This window comes from Gobio gobio, assembly GCF_949357685.1.
Source record: "Gobio gobio genome assembly, chromosome: 20".
Classification (NCBI taxonomy): Eukaryota; Metazoa; Chordata; class Actinopteri; order Cypriniformes; family Gobionidae; genus Gobio; species Gobio gobio.
In genome coordinates this window covers 48,762,306-48,786,733 of record NC_137113.1, presented here as the reverse complement: position 1 = coordinate 48,786,733, position 24,428 = coordinate 48,762,306, and the positions used below count along the sequence as shown (strand labels likewise).

Here is a 24,428-nt window from a genome sequence, read left to right as displayed (position 1 = left end):
AGCGCACTAAAGAACTGAACATGACACACTTGTGTCCACTCGTCTTCATCATGTGGGGCATCTGGACACTGATTGGTTTGTAAACGGATGTGCGTCTTTGACAAGAGTGAATGAACGGACGCATTGCCACTATTGAACAGTCGCATTGCTGGACTATTTTCTTTTCGTTACGTTTAAAAGTGGACATTTCAAGCTTTATATTCACATATTTCTCATGTTTGTGAGACGAGTATCTGCTGAGTTTGGGTTTATTTGAGACGCTCCAGTTCATGTGCAAAGCATGTGATCGCTCCCGCAATTATTGACTATTTGCTTCTTATTTATTAAATCCAGGCAATTACAGGGTACCCCCAGGATCCTCCAAATGAAATTCAAGGCTTTTTAAGGCCTTTTTAATGCCATTTTAAATGAAATTCAATGCCAACTTCGTACCCATTCTGACAGAAGTATGAGGGGAAAATGTCAAATCTGTATAAATTTTGAACCCTAGAAAATAATTATGTACAAGTAGGCTACTTGAATTAAATACAACATTTTATTTAAATTATCAGTTATATTTAATACATACACAACAGCGTAACACATTTGATTTGTAATAAACAAATAGATTTGATCTTGGTGTTGAACACTACAGCCTTCGCAGCTCTGCTGCCTTGGTTGCAATTTTTTCGCCCAGGCTCTCAAGTTCTGTCAACTTCTGCTTGTAGCTTCTTCTCAACGCGTTTGACTTTGACTAGGAGGACGTCCCAGGGTTAGGAAGCTTTTTGGTGCTAACAGCCTCAACATACTTCATCATGTCTGGCCAGATGACAAGGGCGATGACCACAAAAAGGCAAAGCGAAGATTTTGGACTTTGTGAGATTACAGAAATCCTCCCTTCTTGCTGGCACATTGTGAAAAATTGTATGCAGAGCTCTTAGGAACTTCTCCATATGCCAGTCGGTGAATCTACATTTGACAGCATTATGGAGAGTATGCAGGCCACAACTCCCCACCACTGCCAGCTGAGCACCCCCAAAATGCTCTGCATGCTCCTGCTGCAACATCTCAAAAAAACGCCAATTAACATTGGGTCCATCCATAGACACAGAGACCATCTTCCTCAAGTCAAGGTCACATACACACTCCTAAAAGACATGAAAAGCACATTTTAAACAAAGACATTATATAGCCTACATAATAGCTAGTGTGATGGAGGTTGGGGCCTCAAGGTTAAAGGGTTCTGTCTGAGTGGTGAGATACAGGTTCAGACATGCAAACTCACAACTGGTGAAAATGGTGACATGTTTACGAAGTAATTTGTTGTAGGGGGGTCTGGGGAATTATCCCCCATGAGACAATTTTTATGATTTAAACATGTAAATGAAGCATTCTGGTGCTTTCTGGCAAGAAAACATTGTGCTTCAAGATATTTCCTTCAAGTAAAAAAATAAACAATAAAAACCAATAATTAAAAAATTTTGATATCCTATTAATTAAGTTGGGGCCTATCAAGTACAGTACATAACAAGAAAAAAATCTCTCACTGTAAAGTAAACCATAAGGAACCCCAGATGGTACATCATTCTAATATTAAAGGTTAAAAAATATTTATTTGTAAGCTACTTCCATTTAATCACACATAAGGAAGTTTTTATAATAATGTTACAATACATTTTTAATGACATAATGTTTCTACTTTTTAAATAATGTCTGTCATAAATAAATCAAATTTATTTTGAAGCAATATTCTTCAGACTGTCAATCCTTCAAGACTGTTCAATGTAACATTTGCAATCGTGATATTATAGAACAGCTCACTTGCTCGTGTTATGTTACTTTACTATATCATATATTATTTATAAATTAAAAAAACTCAACATTTTTAAAATTCATAATAAAAACTTACTTTGAAATGTTTGAGCAAGTCCACCGCCGTTGCATGCCCCATGAACTGCGAGCCGAAGTATCGTGACTGGACGTGGTCTTCCACCCAGTAGCGAATATGAAGGTCCAACTGTTTACTTTTCGTCATCTTATTGAGTCGGCCACGGGTCCCACACACGAGCACACCGACGGGCACGGGTCCGGTTCACCGGGAGCCGCTTTAAACCCCGTGAGGTGAAGCACGAGCAGCGCGAGCGGGCTGCGGCATTCTCACCCGCAACAACAAAAAATAATTTAAAAAAAGTAACCATAGTAACGGGTGCACGAGCTTTCGCGCTTACTGCTATGACGTTGAGCGCGATGTGCACTCAACATTACGCTGCATGAATTTTTAATTATCCCACACTAGTAACAGTTCATTTTGTTACGGTATGAACTTAATCCTAGGAAGAGTTAAAAAAATAAAATAAAAAATAAGACCTTTGTAACGAAATCCAAGACTTTGTATACCAAATTCAAGGCTATTAAGGCCTTAATTTTAGATTATCAAATTTAAGACTTTTTCAATGCTTTTAAGACCCCGCGGGTACCCTGAATTATCTGATTAAACGTTGATTAAAATTAAGATACAATTTATACAAAACAAAATTCACATTAAAGAAAGGCTTTCTACGCAAAATCATACAAAATTTCTTTCAAAATTATTTCTGACCTTCTGTCTTCTGACATATTGCGCATCTTTTCACTTTTCATAATCAATGTAGCCGAGATTAAATTTAAAAATAACATTATAATATTTAAACATAAACAGGAACTTCCTGTAAATCGTCTGAGAATCTGAACCGTACAGAAAATGCTTTAGCACACTTTTTGGAGCCTTAGGAACACGCCACTATTTTTGAGAATAGGCTCATTTTCCGAACTGCTGAATCGACTCACTGATTTATAACGCTTCGAAACACTGAATCGACTCACTGATTCATAACGCTCCGAACCACTGAATCGACTCGCTGAATCATAATGCTCCGAACCGCTGAATCGACTCACTGAATCATAACGCTCCGAAACACTGAATCGACTTGCTGATTCATAACGCTCTGAAGCGCTGAATCGACTCGCTGATTCATAACACTCCGAAACACTGAATCGACTCGCTGATTCATAACGCTCTGAAGCGCTGAATCGACTCGCTGATACATAACGCTCCAAACCGCTGAATCGACTCACTGAATCATAACGCTCCGAAACACTGAATCGACTTGCTGATTCATAACGCTCTGAAGCGCTGAATCGACTCGCTGATTCATAACACTCCGAAACACTGAATCGACTCGCTGATTCATAACGCTCTGAAGCGCTGAATCGACTCGCTGATTCATAACGCTCTGAACCGCTGAATCGACTCGCTGATTAATAACGCTCCGAACCGCTGAATCGACTCGCTGATTAATAACGCTCCGAACCGCTGAATCGACTCACTGATTCATAACGCTCTGAAGCGCTGAATCGACTCGCTGATTCATAACGCTCTGAACCGCTGAATCGACTCGCTGATTAATAACGCTCCGAAACACTGAATCGACTCGCTGATTCATAACGCTCTGAACCGCTGAATCGACTCGCTGATTAATAACGCTCTGAAGCGCTGAATCGACTCGCTGATTCATAACGCTCTGAACCGCTGAATCGACTCACTGATTCATAACGCTCTGAAGCGCTGAATCGACTCGCTGATTCATAACGCTCTGAACCGCTGAATCGACTCACTGATTCATAACGCTCTGAACCGCTGAATCGACTCACTGATTCATAACGCTCCAAACCGCTGAATCGACTCACTGATTCATAACGCTTCAAACTGCTGAATCGACTCACTGATACATAACGCTCTGAAGCTTCATGATGCCGTGTTTTGAAATCGTCATCACTATATTAGTCGTTATTTAGGGTTTTTTTGCGCACAGAAACTATTCTCGTCTTCATAAAGTTATTGTAGAGCCGCTGTAGTGAGATGGACTTTGTAACTTTAGTCTTTAGTGTCTTTTAAGGGTCTTGAGAGTGTAAAGTTGAGCCAATGGAGGCCTTTCAGAGCATCAGATTTACACTAAAATATCTTCATTTGTGTCTGAAGATGAACGGAGGTCTGACGGGTGTCCAACAGAATTTACATGTTTGGGTGAACTAACCCTTTAACTGAAACGAATACACTCGGTCTGAAGTACTACAACACTGTTAGGCGCTTTGGGAAAACCTCTAGTAAGTATGCACAATAGTAACAGAGGTGATTGCCAAAGCAAGCACTGCTAAATAAGTCACTTAGTAAGACTTCCACCCATGAAGAACAGCAGGTTGGGCGGTTCCATTGCAGTTAGCAGATAACAAACATCCAAACCACAAGAAAAACCAGCTTTGAACAGGCCCTCAAGTTGCTCACCTTCGTCATACTTTTACTGAAGATGCCTTCAGAATTGATGAAGACTTCCATGACTGCATCTGAGGCGGTCATATTCACATATTTCTTCCTAAGCTCAGAGTTGCCTATCTGGGAGTATATCGCAGGTCCTTGCATGGGATCCAGCAGACTCTTCCTGATCTTAAACATTTTGGCATCCACGTCCTCTTGAATCTCCCTCTGAATGGCTTCTTTGGCCTTGTCCATGTGGCAAAACTCAGTAGCCACTGCTTTATTCAGCGTCTAACAACATGGCATAAGGAAATAATGCAGATGGTTAAGTCAAGTCAACTTTATTACTATAGTGCTTTTAGCAATGCAGATTGTTTCAAAGCAGCTTTACAGTGTTAAACAGGAAAATAATGCAGCATAATTTTATTCAGTAGTTCAGCCATTCTGGAGAAAACGCTGATGTCATCAGTTCATTTCAATTATCATACAGTGACAGTGTGGGCTTTAGATCAGTAATTTAGTTTATATGGTTAATTTAGTTTAATAATTACATTTATTTGGATATTTAGTTGAAAAATGTAGTGAGCAAAGCCAAGCCAGAGGCAACAGTGGCAAGGAAACCCAAACCCCATCAGGAGACCTAATGTAGGGCCCTATGAAATCCGTTTTATTTCTTCCCAAATTCCGTTTTTTCCATTTTAATTTTTGCTAATTTCTTTTTTTTCCCGTTTTAATTTTTGGGAATTCAGTTTTTTTTACCTTTAACTGTTATTTTAGTCGTAAAAAGAGTGTGTTTTTAATGTTAATATAATAGAACATAAAACATAAAATAGGAATGACCTTAGATTTATTGAGGTAACAAACATCACATTTACTTTTCAGGACAAACACTGCAACATAACACTGGACTCTAAGCTCTTCAAGTCACAATTAAATATTAGTGCTGTGAATTGATAATAAAAAAAACTAATTAATCAATTTTTTTCTGTAATTAATCATGATTAATTGCAATTAAAAACATTGGAATTTTTTATATTTTGATATTGTAATAATTTCAGTTACTCTCCAAATTAATTTAGAAACAATTTAAAGACAGAATATTTTAAATGTGTGTTGTAATGGTATGTTTTTATGAATGAAGGCCAGTATCACTGATGTCTATATGAAACATTAATGATGTTACATTACAGGATAACTGAAAGCTCCAAATTTCAACATTTATTAGGCTTTAAAAAAAACTTTTAATTTAATTGAACTTAAAACAATGTTAACATAAACCCATTATAATAAATGTTATAACGTGGCCTTCCCTGTCAGACATAGTCTACACAGAAATTGAATAAAGTTATCAACACCTTTAATAACAGCATAAATAATAAGTGAAATATAGATGAATCATCATTAAAGCTACAATCTTCTCTGTTCCCGTTGTTCTTTGATGAACATTAATGACAGACATTATCAGTGCTACTGTCACTTTAAGATCTACCTCTGCCGAACATGATGTGGATCAGACACGCATCTCATTATCTCTCAAGTTCATTTAAGGCATTATTTTCCATACAGTGCATTAAAGTGCATTAAAAACAAGGCAAAATACAGCAGACACTCCGCGAGATTCCGTGTTAATATGCCAATTCCGCGATTCCGTCCGCGATTCGGAAATCATAGGGCCCTACTAATGGAGGAAAATAAACCTTGGGAGAAACCAGGCTCAGTCGGGGGGGCAGTTCTCCTCTGGCCAATTAACAAACAGCGTATGATTATTATTCTGGCAACTTTACAGGTCAGAGGTCATAATACATCGGAATATTCGAAGGATCGGAGGCAACACGCCGGAGACGGGTTTATTCAGGATGACACATCGATTTAAGAATTATTAAATTGTAATATTCAAACAATCGGAGTCATCACGCAAGGTCTCTTTGCGTACTGACGTCTAAAGTCGCTTGTTGGATTTACAATGATGGGAATTTTGGAAGTTTTGGAAAATTGATGTGTTTTCAATGCTTTGTAGACACAGAATCAGACGTTTCTGAAAGAGAGGAAGATAGACCCAAACATTATGGCAACAGCAATAGAGAATCTTACCGAAATGGGCAAGCCAAGACTCTGGATTCGGATGCCGAGTTCATACGGCGAATCGCAGCTATACTGGTCTGCAAGGTGCTTCAGAAATTCAGGAAGCTCAACTCTGGGTGTCTTGCTTTTTCTCCGGAACATTCTGAGACTCTAAAGCAAGCAGAAAACCATAGAGTACAACGAGTTAGAGCGAGTCACCACAATGTAGATCAGGGTTCCTCAAACTCGGTCCTGGGCAGTGTTGGGGGAAACGCATTACAAGTAACTTGAGTTACGTAATAATATTACTTTTTCCAAGTAACTAGTAAAGTAACGCATTACTTTTCAAATTGACAACAAAATATCTCAGTTACTTTTTCAGTGTGTGTGTGTGTGTGTGTGTGTGCGCATGATGGTTATTGTAGTTCTAGACTAAATGTGAGCATTTATTTATCTCACTTGCACAATAAAGATTCTGTTCTCCTCAAAATGAATAAAATCAGTCAAATGCAAAATCAGAATACTATGCAAACCTCCAATAATTAAATGTTAAATAAAACAACTATTTTTATGCATTATCTACCTTTATATTGAATGTACCAATGTCTTGCTGCTGACCTTTGATGATGAAAATGACTAGATTTTTTGTTTTTATTGGTAAAACTTTTTTCTCCTGCATCTATTCTCCATTATCCAGAGCTGCGCCCTCTAGTGTTCATGAGGGAATCTGCATTTCTACTTATTATTTACATTTTGGTATGAAGAGGTCTTTACCGCTGCACAAAAATATAACTTTTTTTGTTATAAACAAAAACAAAAACAAGCCCAGCCCAGGTGAGAAAAAGTAACGCAAACGTAACGTAACGCATTACTTCTCTTAAAAAGTAACTTAGTAACTCAATTAGTTACTTTTTAAGGGAGTAACGCAATATTGTAGTGCATTAGTTTTCAAAGTAACTCTCTGGTCCTGGAGGGCCACTGTCCTGCAGAGTTTAACTCCAACCCTGATCAAACACACCTGAGCAACCAAATCAAGGTATTCAGGATCACAGGAAGGTGTGTTTGATTAGGGTTGGAGAGCCAGTGGCCCTCCAGGACCGAGTTTGAGGAACTGGTGTAGATGTACACGTATGGTCAAGGACACAGCCAAGCCCAAACTCACCCTAAGAATGTCCACGGTTTCAATCTGATGTACATCATCATCTTTAGTATTTGCATCTATTCTGAACATTCGGTGAATGAGCGGGATCTTGCAGAGAGGGCCCAGATGGAGTTCCTCAAAGCGCTTCTTGTTCTTCAGGTTGGCCAGAGCCTGTCCCAGTTCGTAAAGCGTGCACACGGAAGACACCGCCTCCACTGACTGACGAAGAAAGAAACAGAGATCAGAGTCATTAGTATTATTTTTAAGAAGTAATAAAATTGCGGTTAAGGGAGGCTAATATTATAATAAGATCCCCTTCCTACATCACTAAAGGTTCTTTCACACTGGACACAATTTTGACGCGCGATTTTGACGCGCGAATAATTCGCGCAATGGTTTTATTTTTTGATCAGCTGTTTGTGTAATGAGTGCTTTCACACCGAACGCGAATGTGCTGCGGCGAAAAAACGATGGTTATTCTTTTCGTTTCGATGTCGATTTTTTTTAACACTCGCAGCGACAGAAAAGGCTTAAACCAATCACATTCAAGGAAACAAAGGTGACGAAATGTCCAGTTGATGTCACTAGCCATTCACTCAACATTAACCTTTGCCAGGTGTCGCATTTCTCCTGAGATTACAGCTGTAGTTGTGTTTACAGATGTGCAGATGCAGATGTGTTTGCCCACTATAGGCTACAGATATTATAATCAATAAATAGATTTTTTTTTTTTTTTTATCTAATTGCGTCCGCGACTATAGAAAGTGAATGTGTTTCCGTCAGTACGACTGTGGCATTTAAATGTTTACATTGTGACTCAACTGGAAACACAGCAGCAGCAACATCGGATCGAGCCGTTCCTTTAGAGTGAGTGTGTGTGTGTGTGTGTGTGTGTCTCGTCAGATGTGCTGCTACCGTCTCTGTCTCTCGAGCTCCTCAAATTATCCCACGGACATTTGAAAGTGCGTGCGGAACCGGCCATGATAAAGCTTTAGCTCCTGTAGAAGATTAGAATCCTCCCCTTCAGACTCTCTGTTCTTTAAGACTTGTGCACCCAAAACCTTCTTTTCGGTCTTTTAAAGAAAATTAAAAGCTTGTCTCCACTGAATGATTACGTGTCCGTGTTTTCTCAGCTGTCGGCGCGAATGTTTTGGAATGTTGGAGCTCTGAAACTCGCAAACTCGCGTTGCGGCTGGTGTGAATGGTTTTGACGCGAACTATTCGCACACGAAATATTCGCTTTTTCGTTACGCGTCCGGTGTGAAAGGGCCTTAAGGGAGTGAAATCTGGCTGTCCTTTTCACGTTTTCTATATATGCACCCGATTATAGCACTTAAACACTGAAAAAGTCAGATTTTCAGGACATGTCCCCTTTAAGACCTCATACCTCAATGTACATATTGAGCTCCTTGATGGAGCGCCGAAGGTCCTGCACAGCAGGCAGAGGCCGGCGAGGGTCCATATTCAAAGACGGCACTTGTAGAAGTGAGCAAACTCTGCTTATCACCTTTGAAAAGAAACAACAATAACGAGTCATGGGGACGAGCACAAAACAGGTCTGCATTATTTCCAGAGGTGGACAAAGTACACAACTCCATTACTTGAGTAAAAGTAAAAGTACTTAAAAAAGTGAGGTCAAAATAGCGGCCGGGTCATAGATATATATACGTAGATTCCTTATTCGACCGATCAACGCAGGCACTAATGAGACATCTATGTATATATATCTATGACCCGTCCGCTGTTTTGACCTCACTCACAGGAAGTGATGGCAGTCGGGAGAGCTGAAGACATTCGTCTGATATGAGGTGAAATAATTGCATAAATACCGATCGTTTTGTGTCTTAAGACATCAATGTGTCGTCACGAGTTTAATTTGAAGTTGTCTGTCCATATTTTTTTTACTCTAATAGAATTAGACCCCATTGACATGCATTATATGAGTGACACACAGCAACGGTTGGAGTTAAAAATCTTCATTTGTGTTCTACTGAAGAAACGAAGACATCTTGGATGCCTTCGGGGTAAGCAGAAAAACATCACATTTTCGTTTTTGGGTGAACTATCCCTTAAAGGTTTTTTTTATTTTAACTTTTAAGTACGGCCATGGTTGTGCGTCTGGGAACTGCCACCTTATATTTTGCCATCAATTGATTAGTGTTCAAAAAATACTTGGAAATAGTGTTAAACAGATATATCGGGCCGATATTTGTGATTTTTACATGTATCGGCCAATACAAGGCTGCTGCGTTCGCCGATATTTTTTTCAAGAGATTAAGTTAAGTGCACCTAAGCATTAAATGACTAGGTTGTAAATAGTTTTAAAAGTATAAGTTTTAAGTATAGTACAGTCAGTGTGCACTTTATTATGCTGCTTGCTTGTTGAAACTGTGTGCAATAGTGTCATTATTTTATTTATGCTTCAATATTTATTTTCAGAATTTAGTTTCACCACTGAACTCTTTTTTTCTTGTTCTACCTCACCTGTTTTTACTATTTGTTAAATATAGTTTTTTTTTAGTTCAATAAATGTTCCTTTTTTAAAATTTTAAATTGTTATCATCATGATCATTGTGTCATTTTTATGATGTAAATTGAAAGCAGTATCAGCTCCAAATATCGAGAAAATCGGCAGCCCGTATCGGTCATCGGCTAAGGCTGATGAAAAAAAAAATCGGTATCGGCACTAAAAAAATCCATATCGGTCGATCCCTACTTGGAAATCATTGAACTTCATGTGATCCTACAAGAGTGATTACAGATAGGCTGTCTGCAAAAAAAAACGAATCCCGTTTTAAAGAAGAAAACAAATCATCCACTGACTTTCAAAGCGGCTACGACTTTCTACTTCGAAAGAAATGTAGTGGAGTTAAAAGTACGATATTTGTCTTTCAAATGTAGTGAAGTAAAAGTCGTAAGTTTCCAGAAACAATACTACTCAAGGAAAGTACAGATACTCAAAAAGTGTATTTAAGTACAGAACTCAAGTAAATGTTCTTAGTTACTGTCCACCTCTGATTATTTTTCAAAAACACAGACCCTTTCAATGGTGACGTGCTCTCCTTCGGCTGCTAGGGCTCGGATGACGTCCTCCACCAAAGAGTTCACCTCGTCTGAGGGCGTGGCCTTTCTCCGCCTCCCAGCTTTGTCTTCATCTTCCAGCAAGGCTTCTTCCGCCCTCATGTTCGCACCATGAACCGCCCTCACCTGGCTGTAGAAGGACTCATGGAAGACAAGCCCCCTTCCCTCCTTCAGCTTCTTCTCTTCCGCATTGGCCATCTTGGAACTAAGAGCTGGGAAGTCGCTAGTGGAGAGATGACCAGGGGTTGCCATCAGGGGGGCGGTTAACCCAGTCTTGGGTCGGACCACTTGTTCCTGTACCTCAGGTGGCCTGGCTTTGGACTGAACCTTCTTTGGTACCTCATCAGGCTTCTGTAGGGGTTCTACAAGAATAGAAAGTCAACGTGTTTTTTAAAGACTTAGGGCGTTTTCACAGCTGAAAGTCCGAACCGAAGTTCATGTTTTGATACATTCGGTTAGTTTTGGTTTGGTTTCGCATTGTCATTATGCGAGCGCACTAAAGAACTGAACATGACACACTTGTGTCCACTCGTCTTCATCATGTGGGGCATCTGGACACTGATTGGTTTGTAAACGGATGTGCGTCTTTGACTAGAGTGAATGAACGGACGCATTGCCACTATTGAACAGTCGCATTGCTGGACTATTTTTTATTCGTTACGTTTAAAAGTGGACATTTCAAGCTTTATATTCACATATTTCTCATGTTTGTGAGACGAGTATCTGCTGAGTTTGGGTTTATTTGAGACGCTCCAGTTCATGTGCAAAGCATGTGATCGCTCCCGCGATTATGGTCTGCTATAGACTATTTGCTTCTTATTTATTAAATCCAGGCGATTATCTGATTAAACGTTGATTAAAATTAAGATACAATTTATACAAAACGAAATTCACATCAAAGAAAGGCTTTCAAAATCAAAATCATTTCTGACTAGGGCTGTCACTTTACGTTCGAAAATCGATTGCACAATCGATCGGACCAACCAACACAAGTTTCGAAAACGAAAATAGGGAATCGATTTTAACCAAATACGTACACTATTATTTTTGAACGAATTAAACAAATAAAGAAGGACCCGCTCTGCTCTGGACCCCGAAAATGTTGATAGACTTGTTTTCCTGTCCAATAATTTGGATTAGAGCCTTATTTGCACGTTTCATCAGTAACGCCCGCATAGCCTAAGTGTCGGTTACGTTCAATTAAAAAAAAACACATGGCCTGTTCGCAAGCTAAGTTCATTCAAAGTTTCATTTTGAACGGTTGAATAATTACGTTAAATTATTATCCACGCGAACTTCACATTCAGTGTAGGCTAGTACATTTTTAAGCTTTATTTTCAACCTCTTTTCATGGGCTACAATTTTGTTGTTGTGGAATTTATAATGGTAAACACAGCCATGTTAAAGCCTGTAGCTAATGTTTTTCTTTGACGTTGATGTTTTTTTTCCCAGAATGTTGCACTCCTGTTAGTCATTGTGCACAAAATAAATCATCAGAAATATTGCTGACTTGTGCGTCTTAAGCGCCCTCTTTACTTTCATCCTAATGCCCGTTAGTTGTCCGTGGATTGGCGTAGGCTATATTTAGCGTTGAAAATGAAAACGTCATTTAAAATCGATTTTAGAATCGATTCAATGAACACTTGTGTCTCAAAAATCGATTTTTTTTACAAAAGTGACAGCCCTATTTCTGACCTTCTGTCTTCTGACATATTGCGCATCTTTTCACTTTTCATAATCAATGTAGCCGAGATTGAATTTAAAAATAACATTATAATATTTAAACATAAACAGGAACTTCCTGTAAATCGCCTGAAAGTCTGAACCGTACAGAAAATGCTTTTGCACTAGAAACGAACCGAGCCTTTGTTCAGTTTGATCCGGACTCAGACGACCTCTTTTCGTCGGACCAAATTTCGTCTGTTTGATCTGGATCGTGGTCAGGGGAGATTTCACACCTGTGATTTTGATTCGGATCAAACTGAAAAGTCCGAAAATCCAGACCAAACAAGGCAGGTGTGAAAGTGCCCTTAGTTAGTTAGTGTCACATTTTCTACCTCTTATTCAAAAGACTTATTGCATTTGGTACGGAAGTTTGTTTATATATTGCTTTAGGCATTCTATCATGCCAACGTGATGGTAATAATTCAAAAACATGATTCAAGGGGTGTGTTGTGTCTCTTGTTATAATCAAAGCTTTTCTCTGAACAGCAATTTGGCATAACTGAGCTTTAATACTATAATTTGTCCTGCTACTCTTGTAATTCTGTCTAATTTAACTTTATTTGCCGAAGTAACTCGTCCGAAACACACTGTAATATTATACCCTTAAGCACTCTCAATTAGACCTGTTTTGCAACACAGCTTTGCTCACACAAATTTCTTTAAATTTCCTTAGCCTTTGATTTGCTTTCTTACAAATAAGAGCCACATTATCAGAGAAGTTAAATTTACAGTCAATCATGATTCCTAAATACTTAAAAGTCTTCACAAATTTCAACCGCATTATTTCTGTTCAAGGCTCTGAATGATTTAAAATCAACTCTTTTGTTTTACGTACATTACGAGGAACTTTCTTCACACCATTTTTCTAGTTTCAAAACCTGTTCCTCGTACTCAATGTACACAGTCTTTCCATAAAAGTGCCATATCATCTGCATATTTATATAGTTTGTAATTCTCATGCTGCACTTTTATACCACTTGTATACACAGAAAATAAAAGAGGTGACAGGACGGATCCTTGTTTAGAAATATAATATCCGATTCGAACCCCCGAGCACAAACTCGCTGTGGTTGATTTGTTAAGGAGTGGTTTATGTACTTGGATGTAACTGCATATACTCTTACCTTCAAGGCACTTTGCTCCTGCTTGTTTATTATCTGCAACTGGAAGGGAGGAGTAGGTTTTTAATGGCAGTGCTGACCCAAATAAGAGGGAGTAGCCCTTCTGCAGTTCACTAATGGAATTGCTCGCAGCTGGATATTTTCTTACAACCTCTTTAACTTTATCTATCAGATCGTCTTGTGTCATTTCACTACCTCTTTGAGCAAAGTCAGCTCGCAAATAACTTATAGGGCTTGGGTCCGCAGGTTCCTTCTTCACTGTTGCAGGTGCTCCTCTGAGATCCTTATGGAAGATTCTCTCCTTCTCCACAAATAGCTCGTCGCTCAGAGAATCAATGAAGGAGGCGATTGAGCTAAAACCAAGGTCTGCCACCTTGAGGTTCCGCCGATACTTCTGACTGAAGAATATAGACAACTGCCGAAGAGGAATGCCTTTTGGGTTTTCCTTGACCACCTCCACAACGTCTCTAAAAACCCCATCAATGTGCACGGGTGCTGAGAACACTATAAAAAAACATACAAGAGAACCACATGAGAGAACCCTTAAAGGGATAGTTAACCCAAAAATTAACATTACCCCATGATTTACTCACCCTCAAGCCATGGTGTGTATGACATTATTCTTTCAGACGAATACAATCAGAGTTATATTAAAATATGCCCTGGCTCTTCTAAGCTTTATAATGGCAGCCAAAAATTATAAGCCCAAAAAAGTGCATCCATCCATCATAAAAGTTAATATATCCATCATAAAAGTGCATCTTTCTTTTATGATGGATGGATGGATGCACTTTTATGATGGATAAATGCACTTTTATGATGGATAGATGCACTTTTATATAGATGCACTTTTATGATGAATAGATGCACTTTTATGATGGATAGATGCACTTTTATATAGATGCACTTTTATGATGAATAGATGCACTTTTATGATGGATAGATGCACTTTTATGATGGATGGATGCACTTTTATGATGAATAGATGCACTTTTATGATGAATAGATGCACTTTTATGATGGATAGATGCACTTTTATATAGATGCACTTTTATGATGGATAGATGCACTTTTATGATGGATAGATACACTTTTATGATGGATAGATGCACTTTTATATAGATGCACTTTTATATAGATGCACTTTTATGATGAATAGATGCACTTTTATGATGGATAGATGCACTTTTATGATGGATAGATGCACTTTTATGATGAATAGATGCACTTTTATGATGGAAAGATACACTTTTATGATGGATAGATGCACTTTTATATAGATGCACTTTTATGATGAATAGATGCACTTTTATGATGGAAAGATGCACATTTATGATGGATAGATGCACTTTTATTTAGATGCACTTTTATGATGAATAGATGCACTTTTATGATGGATAGATGCACTTTTATTTAGATGCACTTTTATGATGGAAAGATGCACATTTATGATGGATAGATGCACTTTTATTTAGATGCACTTTTATGATGAATAGATGCACTTTTATGATGGATAGATGCACTTTTATTTAGATGCACTTTTATGATGAATAGATGCAATTTTATGATGAATAGATGCACTTTTATGGATTTCAAAAACAACAACAATTAATTGCCGTTATAAAGCATATAACTGTGATTGTGTTCGCCTGAAGGAAGAGTGTCATACACACCATGGATGACTTGAGGGAGAGTAAATCATGGGGTCATTGTCCTTTTTGGGTGAACTAACCCTTGAAGCACACTGCCTTCACAAGGATGATTTCAAAAGCAACACATTTCTGCTCCAGATAACCTCTTATTTAACACAAACGAACTAAATGAATACTTTACTAGTCAACTAGAGATGTTTAGAGGATTAGATCACTTTAAAAGGAAAATGTCCTGATGATTTCCTCGCCCCCATCTCATCCAAAATGTTCATGTCTTTCTTTCTTCAGTGGAAAAGAAATTAAGTTTTTTTTTTGAGGAAAACATTCCAGGATTTTTCTGCACATAATGGACTTCAATGGGAACCAATGGCTGAAGGTTTCAGAGGCTCTGACCAATCCCAGACGAGGAATAGAGTCTGATCTAGACAAACCATCGCCACATTTACAACACACACACACATTTATACACTTTAACCTCAGACGCTCGACTTCAGTGTTGTTCTTCTTCATGGCATATGATGTCATCACGTCGGAAAGGTCACATGACGCAGGTGGAAGTGCCGATAAACTCCATCTCATGCTCTCCTCCAACTTTAAAATCGTCCGTCATTGTTGTTTCACCTTTATTTGTGTAAAGGGCGTTTGATTTAGTCTTTGCACGTTCGTTTTAACACTGGGTCGGCACTTCCACCTGCGTCATGTGACCTTTCTAGAACAACACTGAAGTCGAGCGTCTGAGGTTAAAGTGTATAAATGTGTGTGTGTGTGTTGTAAATGTGGCGATGGTTTGTCTAGATCAGACTCTATTCCTCGTCTGGGATTGGTCAGAGCCTCTGAAACCTTCAGCCATTGGTTCCCATTAAAGTCCATTATGAGCAGAAAAATCCTGGAATGTTTTCCTCAAAAAAAAACTTCATTTCTTTTCCACTGAAGAAAGAAATACATGGACATCTTGGATCAGATGGGGGCGAGGAAATCATCAGGACATTTTCATTCTGAAGTGAACTAATGCTTTAAATTGTTATAGCTATATCTGTACCGCAAAAAAGTCACTTTTTCAATGGCGCACGACTCGCATTGACAGGGGAAATTAATTCGAGGTGGACACATTCATGGGTCATATCCGATCTGTGCCACATGGAATTAGGTCACTTGAACCATGCAATGTAAAATAACAAATTACCTGTAGGTGTTGAAGCTTTAGGCATGTCTCTCCTGTAGAAGATTTGGCCATTTTTCACATACAGCTCTTGGCTGAGAGAGTCAATGAAATCTGCCATTGAGGAGAACCCTAGCTCTTTCTTTCTCAGAGGTCTCCCATATGCCCTTCTGAAAAACACTGGTAGTTTTGAAAGAGGAATGCCTTCCTGGTGGCTTTTCACCAACTCCACGACATCTTTGCATCTCTTTTTGAAGTCTTCCCCTGTAAAATATGTGACAGCACCGTCAGGATAGAGCTTAGATCGGGCTCAAAAAAAAATCAAGCCCGACCCAACACATTAACAGTAATTATGGGGCCAAGTCCGATTTAAACCCAACCATTTTTAATAGGCGTGCGTTCTGATGAGAACGAGCCTGTAAGTACTTTCAAAAAGCGTGGGAACCCTGTGTATTAGTTCTTACTTTGCTAAAAATATTTCTGTTATTTCTGATTACGGCATAGCTTTCTGCCATATGGCAGAGGTCGGGTCAAGTTCGGGCTCGGGCAGAGAACCTAAACTCTACATTACATTATAACCAGTGTTGGGGAAAGTTACTTTGAAAAGTAATGCATTACAATATTGCGTTACTCCCTTAAAAAGTAACTAATTGAGTTACTTAGTTACTTTTTAAGAAAAGTAATGCGTTACGTTACTTTTGCGTTACTTTTTCTCACCTGGGCTGGGCTTGCTTTTTTGTTTTGTTTTTTAATGGCAAAAAAAGTTATATTTTTGTGCAAATGTAAAGGCCTCTTCATACCAAAATTGAAATAATAAGCTGCCATTCTGGATAATGGAAGATTAGGACGCAGGAGCAAAAAAATTTTACCAATAAAAACAAAAAAAATCTAGTAATATTTGCTCATGGTTTAACTGAATCATCAAAGGTCAGCAGCACGATATTGGTCAATAAAGGTAGATTAAATGCATACAAATATTTGTTTTATTTAACATTTATATATTTGAGGTTTGCATAGTATTCTGATTTTGCATTTGACTGATTTTATTCATTTTGAGGAGAACAGAATCTTTATTGTGCAAGTGAGATGAATAAATGCTCACATTTAGTCTAGAACTACAATAACACATTTACACACACACACACACACACACACACCTCTGCTCTTACTCTCAATTTTTCTCAACATGGGGGCAGGAGAACTGTCAGTCAAATAAATGTGAAAATGTAACTTGAGTTACTTTTTTCCAAAAGTAATTCAGATATTTTGTTGTAAATTTGAAAAGTAATGCGTTACTTTACTAGTTACTTGAAAAAGTAATATTATTACGTAACTCAAGTTACTTGTAATGCGTTTCCCCCAACACTGATTATAACATACAATTCAGCGACTGAAAATCTACTACTAATTTAATATGTTTGAGACATTATCCTTTGCAAAGCTACGTTAACAGAATGAATGGATCTAGAAGTTGCATAATTTGAAATCAGTACCTGTGAGAACCGTGATTTCCTTGTGAAAGATCACACCATCTTCCACAGTAAGATCCTGGCTAAGAGACGCCACAAAAGCTTCCATTGACGGGAAACCAAGTTCAGCCGGCAAAAGGGCTAGCTTATGCCTACGAGCAAAGATGTCAGCTAATTCATCAAGAGGAACTCCTCGAGGTTGTCCTTTCACTGTCTTGATGACTTTCCGAAGTATTTCATTCTTATGACCGTCGTCCATTTTTATATCTGTAAAAAAACAAGTACAAACATTATTGAGAGTAAAACTAGTTTAGACTTGGAGTTTATCTTTACAATGTCTCAATCAAATTCATTTGTTTTTTGCCTCAAAAGTTAAATAATCATTGAGATCCTTAGGTGATAAAACTCTTAATACACAATAAAAGACATGATGATTAATGCCGTTTATGGGATGTTGACGTGATGTGGCATTTTCACGATCACACAAGATAAAAATAAACATAATTAGTACGGTCATCATTTAAACTGCAAACAGTTAAAGATTTCTTACACGGACCTGTTGATATAAAAACGGCTTTGTCTTCTGATTTTTGAGCTAAATCTCAAAATTGTCCTATGACTGTCTCAAGCTTGGGTCAATACATTACAACTGAAGGCCGACGCTGCAAGTTAAATAGGGCTGCCACTAACGACTATTTTTATTTATCAATTAATCTATCGACGAATTTATCACAATCATTTTCAATAATTTTACTTAAAAACATTTCATTTAACTTGCAACGTTGGCCTTCAGTAGTGTACTATAAAAAAGTATAAATGTAAACAAGCCCTTGACAAAATGTAAAACTAAAAGAGTAAAAATGTAAAAAGGTACAAATATGTAAACCAACATAACAAAAAGAGAATATCAGCAAATACGTTTTATATAGAATAGTGTTGTCACGATACCAACATTATGACTTCGATACGATGCCAGACTAAAATACCTCGATACCGATACTGAATCCATACCATGGCAAAATTAATAATATGACAGAACTTACTATTCATTGTTTTAGGGTTAAAAACCCCTATAAACTCACTTGGCCAGCCTGTTCCTGCCCTGCTTCACACAGAATATGTGGTCCGGCCCTTTAAGAGCCGCACGGACCAAATTCATAAAAAAAGTATAAGTAAAAGGTATAATAAGCTACACATGAAATAAAGCAAACAATTCAGTCAAACATTCAAAGTCAGCGCTAGTCGGCTACAACGCTAACGTAAAGTTAAATAGCCGAATTTTTACATATTATTTACCATTAAAAACCAATAATTTGCGAAACTGGCGTCGTGTGTGTTTTAAGTCAGACTCCACTCACTGCTCAAACCCCAGAGCTTTTATAAAGTGCTGAGTTACACAGGCTCGCAAAACCTCTCATGAACAAACACAATTTGATTATGATTTGATTATACCTGTAGGCATAATAGGCCTAAGATAAGATAAAAGCTACTTTTTTTTTGTTATATTGTGCTTCGTTTGTATAATGTCTGCTGTAATGCTCTCAGTGTTAAATAAATATTTTTAAATTGTAGTTTTGTAAAACATTTTTTTTTTATTTATTTAAAAAGCAAGACAAAAAAAATAAAAAAAGATAATTTATGCAATGGTGAAAAAATGGGCAAAATAAATGAAAAAATAAAAAATAGCAAAACCACGTTCGGTATTTGGCTTCGGCCGAGAATTTTCATTTCGGTGCGTCCCTACTTTTAAAGACAATTAGCCTTAGCCATAAAGTCAAATCAAATGAAAGAATGAAGGTGCTTCTGATAACACGCGTATTAAAACAAAGAACAACAACAAATCAAGAACAAGAAAACAGGAACAACGCTCAGACCGAAACTTTACACACAATTAGCAGCACAATTCACTTTTTGTCGTGCAAAGCATAGCATAGGCAGAATAAATGATGTCACTGAAATACTGTAGTGTTCATATGAACTACACGAATGAACGTTTAAAAAAAACAATACGCAAAATCAAAATACGGAAAGTGCGTAAAGAAGTCTAAATTTCGATGTTTCTTCGATGGAAAGACCAGATGAGTCATTAGTTGGGTTAGTAAAATAACAAAATCATAGTATTTATGTAAAGAGATAATACTGCCAATTTAGGGACATCGCCCAACCCTAAACCACAGCACACATTTCAGTAACAACGTTCACAAAACAGTGAAAGAAGTGACTAAGTTAGTGACCCCTAATAGTTTCTCAAGACTTCACGCAACCAGTGTTAATTTGGTTGACGAATAATTTGTCATAACTTTCGTCAACAACCTTTTTTCACTGACGAAAACGAGATGATAACTAAATAAAAACTAGTGTTGGATGACAAAACCTATGAGGAAAACTTACTGTCATTTTCGTCAACAAATAACTATGAATGTTTACTTTACGATGTTTATATAGTAATATGTTTTAGACGCATATTTGATCTCCTCATCTGAACTTGAATGAGCTCCTGCAACTGCAACAGAGGCGCAGACATTTCAAAATAAGAGTCCTGGTGTATTTCCAGCTCGTTTATAATTTAAAAGTCACGCATTATATATTTGTTTTTGGTTACACAATAAACTGTATTTCATATCAATCCCATTTAATTCATAGTCAGGAGGAAAGACCAGTATTTGACACATATTCAATAAAGTATCAGGGTTATAATAGTTCACTAAAACCATTAAAACAAATCTTCATTACTTGAAATTAAAAAATATATAAACAAACTTATTTGTAGCTTTAGCTTAACCTGATATGGCCTACTCACTAAAACAGAAATACACAGTAAAACGATATAGATGTTTTTAAAAAAGTGAATTGAGCTCTTTCGTGTATTTTTAATGTCAAAAACGAAATGATGTCAAAATGTCAGTTCGAGTGACAGTCGGTTATGTGACGCTTAAATGCTTAATGTATTACAATTAAACTAAACTCATTAGATTTTAGGAGACTAAAACTAGACTAAAACTAAAAACATTCTTTATTTCAGTCAAAAAACTACGACTAAATCAAAATATGCTGTCGAAATTAACACTGCACGCAACATAACATTTATTCTTCAAATTTCTCACTGCTTATTTGTCAACTACCCATAATATTGTATATTAGAGTCGTTTACATATCAAATTAATCAGTAATAACAATGGCCATTTCACTAAATAAATCATCTGTGTATAGTGTTAGCATGTTTAAGAAATATCCTCATCTTACCCTGAGTGAGCTCAGTGCGATCTGAGAGACTAGTTTCCTCCTCTAGACTCTCCCTTCATAAATATGCACTGCATCACGAGAAACAAAACTGAAACAAAGCATGTAATGTCCAACTCTCACTTCTTCCAGCCGACCCAATGAAAACATGCTTGAGGAACTAAACATCCATGAGCTTCAGGCTTAGGTTTCGTTTTCCTGCTCTCTCCCTCTCAGCTAATGCTCTGAGTCATGTGACCCGCCGCTCAGGAGGAGTCATGTGACCCGCCGCTCAGCCTGTGATGTCATACGCTAATGCATTTCCTCAAACATGAGACTCATGGCTTGCCAATTAAAGGGGCGGCGAGGAAAATAAAACCAGGGCAAAGTCTTGAAATGACTCACTGATGCAGGAAATACAGGCCAGATTTATGTGTCCTTCAGGAGATGCTTTGATTCACAGCCACTTACAAAAGCTGACATAATACGTTGAGGTTATATCATTTATGATTATTTCAATATATATTTATTAATAGAAACTTAGACACAATTGCAGGATTAGATGTTCAATTAAAGGGGATTTCATGACATGGATTTTGTTTTAATTATTTTAATATATACCTCGAGGTTCACGTTTATAAAGATTGAAATGATCAGTTGTTAAAGGGGTCATGAACCGCATTATTTTATTATGTTTCCTGGGGTGCACTTATAATGTGTGTGTGTGTGTGTGTGTGTGTGTGTGTGTGTGTGTGTGTGTGTGTGTGTGTGTGTGTGTGTGTGTGTGTGTGTGTGTTTGTGTGTGAGAGTGTGTGAGAGTGTGTGAGTGAGAGTGTGTGTGTGTGTGTGTGTGTGTGAGAGAGAGAGAGAGAGAGAGTGTGTGAGTGTGTGTGTGTGTGTGTGTGAGTGTGTGTGTGTGTGTGTGTGTGTGTGTGTGTGTGTGTGTGTGTGTGTGTGTGTGTGTGTGTGTGTGTGTGTGTGTTTGTGTGTGAGAGTGTGTGAGTGTGTGAGAGTGTGTGAGTGTGTGAGAGTGTGTGAGTGAGAGTGTGTGTGTGTGTGTGTGTGTGTGTGTGTGTGTGTGTGTGTGTGTGTGTGTGTGTGTGTGTGTGTGTGTGTGTGTGTGTTTGTGTGTGTGTGTGTGAGAGTGTGTTTGTGTGTGAGAGTGTGTGAGTGTGTGAGAGTGTGTGTGAGTGATTGATTGTGTGTGTGTGTGTGTGTGTGTGTGTGTGTGTGTGTGTGTGTGTGTGTGTGTGTGTGTGTGTGTGTGTGTGTGTGTGTGTGTGTGTGTGTGTGTGTGTGTGTGTGTGTGTGTGTGTGTGTGTGTGTGTGTGTGTGTGTGTGTGTGTGTGATGGGTAGGTTTAGGGGCAGTGTAAGGGGATAGAAAATACGGTTTGTACAGTATAAAAACCATTACGCCTATGGAATGTCCTCACATTTCACAAAAACAAACATGTGTGTGTGTGTGTGCGTGTGTGTGTGTGTGATTGTGTGTGTGCGTGTGAGTGAGTGAGTGTGTGTGCGTGTGAGTGAGAGTGTGTGTGTGTGTGTGTGTGTGTGAGAGAGAGAGCGTGTGTGAGTGTGAGAGCGTGAGCGTGAGAGCGTGAGCGTGAGAGCGTGAGTGTGTGTGTGTGTGTGTGTGTGTCTCTTTAGCTCCGCCCACTGCTCTCGGCTGTGTTCAGAAAGAATGGGTTCAGTGTTTCTGTCTTTTATAAAGATGATAAACTAAAGACTCTTGTGAGATATGAAGGATCAACACTACTCACTACCAGTGTGTGTGTGTGTGTGTGTGTGTGTGTGTGTGTGTGTGTGTGTGTGTGTGTGTGTGTGTGTGTGTGTGTGTGTGATGACCCTTTAAATGAATGCTTTGTTTATAACGGGGACGTTGTTTTAACCAATGAAACTTGCAGGATGTTCTAAAGCTTCAAAGGCGTCAAAACAAGATCATGGCACATTTGATTCCTCATGTCAGGACCCCTTTAAATGGTTTATTTTATACAAAAATATTCATGAAAAATGGTAATTAATCAGCCTGGTCTCAGGACTAACCCCCCCTATCTTGGGTAAAGATGTCTGGGGTCAGTTCCTACCTTGACCTTGACCTCTGTGCCCCGGGGTCACGGCTCTGATCATGTTCTTATTGTGAACTCTTTCCACACACACTTGTTCTCCGAGCTGCTCAACGAGATCCTGGAGTCCAGACAGGCCGTAATCGCTCAGGGGCCCAAACCTGCGGCCATACACTCTCCGGTACATGAGGGTCAGCCTGGACACCTCGAGTCCCTCGGGGAAGGTCTGGATGAGGAGGACCAGCTCCTGGTTCAGCTGCTGCAGTGAAGGGCCTGAGGAAGCAAGATCTGTCAAGGCCGCCATTTTGTATTAACCCATTTAAGCCCACCGGCAACTATAGATGCCACAGTGTATAGTCGGCATTTTCCTTTTGTAAGTATTTTTCTAGATAGTATCCTTGTTTTATATCTCAATGACATGCAAGAAAACAACCAGAGAAAAAAAACGCCTTAAAGGGTTAGTTCAGCCAAAACTGTAGATTGTGTCATTAATGACTGAGCCTCATGTGGTTGGACACCCGTCAGACCTCCGTTCATCTTCAGACACAAATGAAGATATTTTAGTGTAAATCTGATGCTCTGAAAGGCCTCCATTGGCTCAACTTTACACTCTCAAGACCCTTAAAAGACACTAAAGACTAAAGTTACAAAGTCCATCTCACTACAGCGGCTCTACAATAACTTTATGAAGACGAGAATAGTTTCTGTGCGCAAAAAAACCCTAAATAACGACTTATATAGTGATGACGATTTCAAAACACGGCATCATGAAGCTTCAGAGCGTTATGAATCAGCGAGTCGATTCAGCGGTTCAGAGCGTTATGAATCAGTGAGTCGATTCAGCGGTTCAGAGCGTTATGAATCAGTGAGTTGATTCAGCGGTTCGGAGCGTTATGAATCAGTGAGTTGATTCAGCGGTTCGGAGCGTTATGAATCAGTGAGTCGATTCAGCGGTTCAGAGCGTTATGAATCAGTGAGTTGATTCAGCGGTTTGGAGCGTTATGAATCAGTGAGTTGATTCAGCGGTTCAGAGCGTTATGAATCAGTGAGTTGATTCAGCGGTTCGGAGCGTTATGAATCAGTGAGTTGATTCAGCGGTTCAGAGCGTTATGAATCAGTGAGTCGATTAAGCGGTTTGGAGCGTTATGAATCAGTGAGTCGATACAGCGGTTCAGAGCGTTATGAATCAGTGAGTTGATTCAGCGGTTCGGAGCGTTATGAATCAGTGAGTCGATTCAGCGGTTCAGAGCGTTATGAATCAGTGAGTCGATTCAGCGGTTGAGAGCGTTATGAATCAGTGAGTCGATTCAGCGGTTTGGATCGCCAAAGTCAGCAGTTTGGCGGTTTGACACGCAATCCGAATCATGATTCGACTCACTGATTATATTAACATTAAAAACACACTCTTTTCACGACTAAAATAACAGTTAAGGGTAAAAAAAACTGAATTCCCAAAAATTAAA

General features: G+C 38.5%; 1 protein-coding gene across 1 annotated transcript in view; it reads right to left on the bottom strand.

Annotated features, from left to right (window-relative positions):
* LOC307144232 (uncharacterized protein) overlaps positions 1–24,428 on the bottom strand; it is a gene marked incomplete at its 3' end in the record, with an annotated part of 160,024 nt that overhangs the window by 132,040 nt on the left and 3,556 nt on the right. Inside the window, exons 2-10 of the mRNA XM_079846335.1 lie at positions 22,987–23,238; positions 17,704–17,946; positions 16,235–16,474; positions 13,403–13,903; positions 10,512–10,915; positions 8,860–8,979; positions 7,494–7,691; positions 6,362–6,502; positions 4,301–4,561 (exon numbers count right to left, since the gene is read on the bottom strand). Coding sequence (XP_079702461.1) covers positions 4,301–4,561; positions 6,362–6,502; positions 7,494–7,691; positions 8,860–8,979; positions 10,512–10,915; positions 13,403–13,903; positions 16,235–16,474; positions 17,704–17,946; positions 22,987–23,238 — 2,360 coding nt within the window. The remainder of the gene's footprint in view (positions 1–4,300; positions 4,562–6,361; positions 6,503–7,493; positions 7,692–8,859; positions 8,980–10,511; positions 10,916–13,402; positions 13,904–16,234; positions 16,475–17,703; positions 17,947–22,986; positions 23,239–24,428) is intronic.